The sequence below is a fragment of the Sinocyclocheilus rhinocerous genome, unplaced genomic scaffold (genome assembly GCF_001515625.1).
Source record: "Sinocyclocheilus rhinocerous isolate Xijiao unplaced genomic scaffold, SAMN03320098_v1.1 scaffold263, whole genome shotgun sequence".
Lineage (NCBI taxonomy): Eukaryota > Metazoa > Chordata > Actinopteri > Cypriniformes > Cyprinidae > Sinocyclocheilus > Sinocyclocheilus rhinocerous.
Window position 1 is genome coordinate 701,179 of NW_015645086.1, and position 6,130 is coordinate 707,308.

The window sequence follows — 6,130 nt, forward strand, 5'->3', positions numbered from 1 at the left end:
GACTCACATAAAGTCTAGGTGTAGAAGATCAGAGCACAGAAATGCTCTTCACGACTCTGGTTGAGTGACATGCTTGTGAATATCACAGATTGTTGTGGACTCACTTTATCGCCGAGGTAAGCGCGAGGAGCGTGCCAGTGGAGGTCCTGTGAGACATCAGGTACGTCACTCAGATCAGCCTCCACCAGATCTTGATCGAGATACGTGGACACAGGAACTTCCTGTCTGTCACTTCTCAATAGCACCCAGCCAGCCATGTCCATGAACTGTAGGTGGGCAGATGAAAGCAAAGGTATAAGTTCAATGTTATAGCAGTCGGTATTTACACTGAATTAATTTTCACAGACATCCAGTACACAAAAGTTCACTGAAAAGAGCGATAACCTGCAGTTCGAGCGAGTCAGGTGTTGATTTTGTACTGTAACCGCTCTGAATGATTCAGTGATTTTTTTCAGTGAAAGATTTGTAATGAGTCTTTTTCAATGATTCGTTAAGAGAGCCAGCTCACAAGGGTCATCAGACTACACTGCTGTATGCTTGTTTTTGCGTGTAGCCTGTGATGACAACTCAACAGAAAGATGGTAAAATATGATTCCTATGATATTGTACTGTCTGGATATTCAACGCCACAGGAAACACTGGACGTACCATGATAAAAATATCAAAAATGCATACCAGTTGACAAATCTTTATAGGTTTATTTTGGTAACTGGTACACTGCCACAAACTGCATACATTTTATGGACAGATAAGAATAGGTAAGCTCAATATCTCCATAAGACACTTTCTATTGCATTTAAACCATTCAAGTTTAAGAAGAGGAATCAAGTTTAGGTTTTTCAATGAATGCTTTTATTCAACAAGCATTCAATTGATCAAAAGTGGTAGTTAAGACTTTTATAATACTATAAAAAAATTCTACTTCAAATAAATGCTGTTCTTTTGAACTTCCAAATCATCAAAATAACTTGGGGAAAAAAGTTTCACAATTTCCACAGAAATATGAAGCAGCACAACTGTTTTCAACATTGATAATAATAATAAATGTTTCTCAAGCAGCAAATCAGCATATTAGAATGATTTCTGAAGGATCATGTGACACTGAAGACTGGAGTAATGATGCTGAAAATCAGCTTTGCATCACAGGAACAAACTACATTTTAAAACATACTCAAATAGAAAACAAACATTAAAAAATCTTACCAATCCCAAACTGTAATGTATATGCGTTTGTATAAAGGTGTATTTCTTTATTTATTAAACAACAGGTCTTTAGCTGCAGTACAGTACCTCACTCCTCCGTTTGTCAGAGCTGTGGCAGCGGTCAGTGGCTCCAAAGCAGAAGCACTTGGTGCAGCCTTTAGCATTAGTGGGGTCCAAATGGAACGTTCCCAGTTTGCACTGGTCACAGCGAGAGCCTTCCACATTTTCCTGAGAGAAACAACACATCACTGATATAACACAGATGATGAGTCCTGAATGTTTTGAGTGAAAAATTATATATACATATTCTCATACAATAAAAGAGGGGCAGAAGGAGAGGTATATTCTCATACAATAAGAGAGGGGCAGAAGGAGAGAAAGAGTCACCTTGCACAAACAGCGTCCGGTGATGTAGTCACAGACATCAATCTCAGTTCCTGCCTCGCTGCAGTCACATGGTCTGCAGTTGGGGTATCCATAGAAACCTGGGGCACACCTGTCACACTGACGGCCAACAATGTTGTTCCTGCACCTGAGGAGGGAGTAATGTGCTTTAGAATGATGCAAATAACATGAAGTATGTATTATGTGTTTTCAGTGTCAGCTGATGCTCTAGGATGATGAGATGCCTGTAGCAGTGCTCCTATCATGTCTCGACAAAACCAAAACCACCATCCTCAATGGATGATGCATGAGCAGTTATAATTTATGATATTCTCTCTAAGTGCAGAGATGGTGGAGAGATTGTGCAGCTCACAGTCACAGCAGCTCAAATCCCGCTTCCTTGTGGATTTTAAACACTGCCTAATGAGGGGACGGTGCGGCCAGTAGACTGAACTAAAATCTCCTAAAAATAAATACCTCTGGAATTCCTGCACTTAATCCTTATATAGGCAGTATTGTTTTAACCAGAGACAGCGGTTAATAATATCAGTCCTTCAGGCAGCGCTTCACAGAAAAAAGTTTGGCTCAGGCGTAAAAAGGTCAGTTGTAAACACTTGTTAATTCCATTCTAATTCAAACGAGCTGACTTCAAACACCAAACACGTTAAGTTTCACAAATCTCAAGAACTTGTCCATGGCATATTTCACCCCAAAATCAAAAGAACAAATTACAATGGTTATATTTTCCATTGAAAAAGAACAACTGCACACTCACTTAAGCATTGGCTATTTTTCAATCAACATTTGTGTGCAGTTGTTCTTTTTTTTAATCAAAGTTTCGGCTAGTAGCCTTTGTCAAGGTACCTTGACAAAGGCTACTAGCCGAAACGTTGATTAAAAAATAGCCAATGCTTAAGTGAGTGTGAAGTTGTTCTTTTTCAATTAAGTATTTTTTCCTTCAATTTGTACCTCCACAGGTGTGCGTTTGCTTTGCCTCACTTGCTATATTTTCCATTGAACCATTGTTTTTTATATATAAAAAGAAGCACATTTCCCCCTGATTTAAAATTTTCTTGTTCACTAGTTCATATGGTTAAAACAGTTTGCCATGCTGACTATAAATGAAATTCGTCTTAAGCTCTAATTTCTAAATGAAATTCATCTTAAGCTCTAAGATCCCCCCTGGACAACTTGACAAAAGGAAGCTACATATATCAATGGATAGAGAACAGTGTTATTAACTAAAACTAAGATTAAAAATAAGACTTCTAAAAAACGTTAAATTAAATTAAATTAAATTAAATTAAATTAAAAATTAAATTAAAGCTGACATCAAAAAATGTAAATATTAGACTAACAACTTAATTTGAAAAGTTGCCTTGGAAACTAACTGAAATAAAAAAGGTTAAGTTGAAGTATTAAAATTATTAAAACTAAAACATAAATATAGATTAAAGCTAAAAAGAAATATAGCTAATGAAGCTAATTCAAATATATTGTTTTTATTTATTTATTTGGAAAGAGACCATGTACAATTTTTTATTGTATTTATATTAATAAACACTATAACAGCAAATAAAAAATAGTAGAATAACACTGATAGAGAATTAATGATGAAGAAATAATATGATGTCAGAAGAACTGTCACAGGAATGAGGTATAAGGACGCATATACTACATCCTTGAGACATGATTGTGGAAAAAGTGCTTAACTGCCACAAACAAAAAAGTAAAAATAAAAATCATGATGGTCCTAAAATGGTCCTAAAATGGTCCTTGATGGGCCAAAAAGGCTTCAATTTGTTCATACAAAATATAATTTCTTATTTTTTTTCTATTTATTTAAATTTTCCTATTTATTTATTTATTTAAGTAAAAAAAAAACTGGCATTCCTGAGGTAAACTGAGGCAAATTTTAAACCACATATTCATTCAGATTCTTAGAAAGTCGACCCCATGAGCCACTGCATGCAGTATATATGCGTGTGTGTGTCTTGCTTGACTGTACCTGCACTGGCCGTTGTGTGTGTCACAGCCGATTTCCAGTGAAGCCACTCCAGGCCTGGAGCAGTTGCACATCTCACACCCCACCAGAGGATGGCAGGCAAACGTCTGGGGTTCACAGGTGACACAGTCGGGCTGCAGAGTCCGTGGAGGACAGATGCACTCACCCGTCACAGGCTCACACAGACGAGTGCCACAGTTACATGCTAGAGAGAAAAGGAAACAAAATCATCCATCAATCCATCCATCCATCAATCAATCCATCGTTCCACCATGTGGTTGGTGATACTCACGTCTACAGTTGGGGAAGCCGTAGTATCCCGTGGCACACTGGGAACAGTCTCGGCCAATCATGTTGGGTCTGCACTTGCACTGTCCTCCGAAGGTCTCGCAGGTATCGCTCTCTGCACCCACCTCATGACAGCCGCAGGGCACAGCGCCGTTATTGAAGAACGCAGACAGAGACACGGCGGAGTTACGACAGAACGGAGATGCTGTGGATGGGCTGAGAGGACAGAGGGAATGTTAAGATGGATGGCACTCTAATAATGTTATATCGGGATACGTTTATGCAAAATATATTCGCACCATATTATCAGCCATATTAGAGATTTCTTTAATTTAATGGAATCAGCAATTGTTGCATATTTAATTGTGTGTAATTTACATTTTTACATTTAAGGTTTTTATTAATGAATTTATTTAATTGTTTTTATTAAACTTAAACTTAAACTTTAATACTTTGAAAGCACTAATATTTCAATAACACTTCAACGTGATCTTTAGCAAATATTAAATTAAATATCATACTATACATTACAAAATAAAATTTTCATACTGTACATTATGTTTTGATGTAAAGTGCTTTTTAGTATTATTAGTATCGTTTTAATATTATTTCTATACTATTATAGTATTTAGTACTATTAGTATTTTTATATTTTCAGTTTTCTTTTTAAATTTAAGTTTTAATAATTTTGTTAGTGCTTTTGTTATTTTTTATTATTATTTTTAATATTTCTATCAAGCTTTAATTTAGTTTTATTTAAGTTTTAGTTTTAGTACTTAAACTAGTATCCAAGGAAACATTTCTAATTTTCGTTTTTTAAGCATAAGCTTTTCATCTAATATGTATATTTTATATTATTTCAGCTTTATTTCAATCACCGAAAACAATTTTTAATAGTTTTACCTAAGTAAAAATAATTAAAAAAATTTAAATAATGCTGTGTATGTGTTTTAAGTGTTTCATTTTTATATTTATTTAGTCACAATTGGACTGAATTTTAATCAGTAATTAATATCTGCGATGTATTTACTTATTTATGGCCTATTTAAGGCCATTACATGAATATAATTATCACCCTGAATTTTCAAATCATGCATTCCTACATTTTTACAAATGTATAAGTATCATACTTGATGTAAAAGCTGTTTTGTCCACAGTTGCTGATAAAGTCGTAAGATTTGTCCAGTGGCTCCTCAGTCAAAAAGCTGGAGCTGTAAGTGCTCTCTGGCACCACCAGCACATAGTCCTAAAACACACAAGAGAAAAAGAAGTGTCACTGTTATTGTCAATTCATTTCACCTTTAGTAAAACGTCATCATGACACTCACCAGCCACAATGTCTTCCTGTCTGGAACACGCAGGGTCAGGATGACCTCATAGTCCGTCACGTCCAGGATAATCTGGTTCTCTGACATGACAACACCACGACAACCGTAACCATGGGGACAAAAGGATGCATTGACGTGGCCTGGAGTACAAAGAGTGACTGTTAGTAAAAAAGCATTTTCAGTGATAAAACAGAAGCTCAAGTCAATAGTGAGTCTGTGTTCATCTATTTGCTCACCCTGCCATATGCGTCCTCCATTGATGTGGACCTGGACGTTGTAAGTTGGGTGCAGGGGCTGATGGTAATGCAGGATGAACCCATAACGGCCCAGCGCATGTACACGTGTTGAATACGTTACAGCGTTCTGGGAAAGGAAGCAGACAAATGAACATCAGAAGACTTGCAGACATGCTTTTGTATTAGCATTTAAGTATCAGAAAGATACAAACTTCAAGACAGGGGCACTGGATGGATAAATGGAGGGGGAAAGGTTCTTTTAAAGGAAGAAACAGTAAGAAAGCAATGAGAGTGTAATGGGCCTGATGTACCTGATTAGGGTCCAGAAGCATGTGTTCACTGTTATCAGCAGCGGTTGGCGGTCTGGAGGTCATGGGCCTGTCTGCATGCAGGGATGGATCAGGGGCTGAAGCTATAATCGAACCCGGCACAGAAGAAGCCTGACCCTCTTTTAGGACCAGAGACTGAGGAGGATTCTGGAAACGAGACGGGATGCAGGAGCCACTGGAAAACAGAGAATATAAAACATGAACATAAATAGGATAAACCCTATTGTGATAAATACATACGGATATACTTCACTTTGATACCTAAAATACCTAGAAATCATGTAAATGGCTCATGATCATAGGTACTTTTAATTGTAAATATGTAGGAAAGTCAAATGTCATAATTTGAAAAAAAAA

General features: G+C 36.7%; 1 protein-coding gene across 1 annotated transcript in view; it reads right to left on the reverse strand.

Moving 5' to 3' along the window:
• Positions 1-6,130, reverse strand: part of LOC107705651 (laminin subunit alpha-5-like) — an 81,475-nt gene that overhangs the window by 18,775 nt on the left and 56,570 nt on the right. Inside the window, exons 36-38 of the mRNA XM_016509043.1 lie at positions 1,591-1,735; positions 1,291-1,431; positions 105-266 (exon numbers count right to left, since the gene is read on the reverse strand). Coding sequence (XP_016364529.1) covers positions 105-266; positions 1,291-1,431; positions 1,591-1,735 — 448 coding nt within the window. The remainder of the gene's footprint in view (positions 1-104; positions 267-1,290; positions 1,432-1,590; positions 1,736-6,130) is intronic.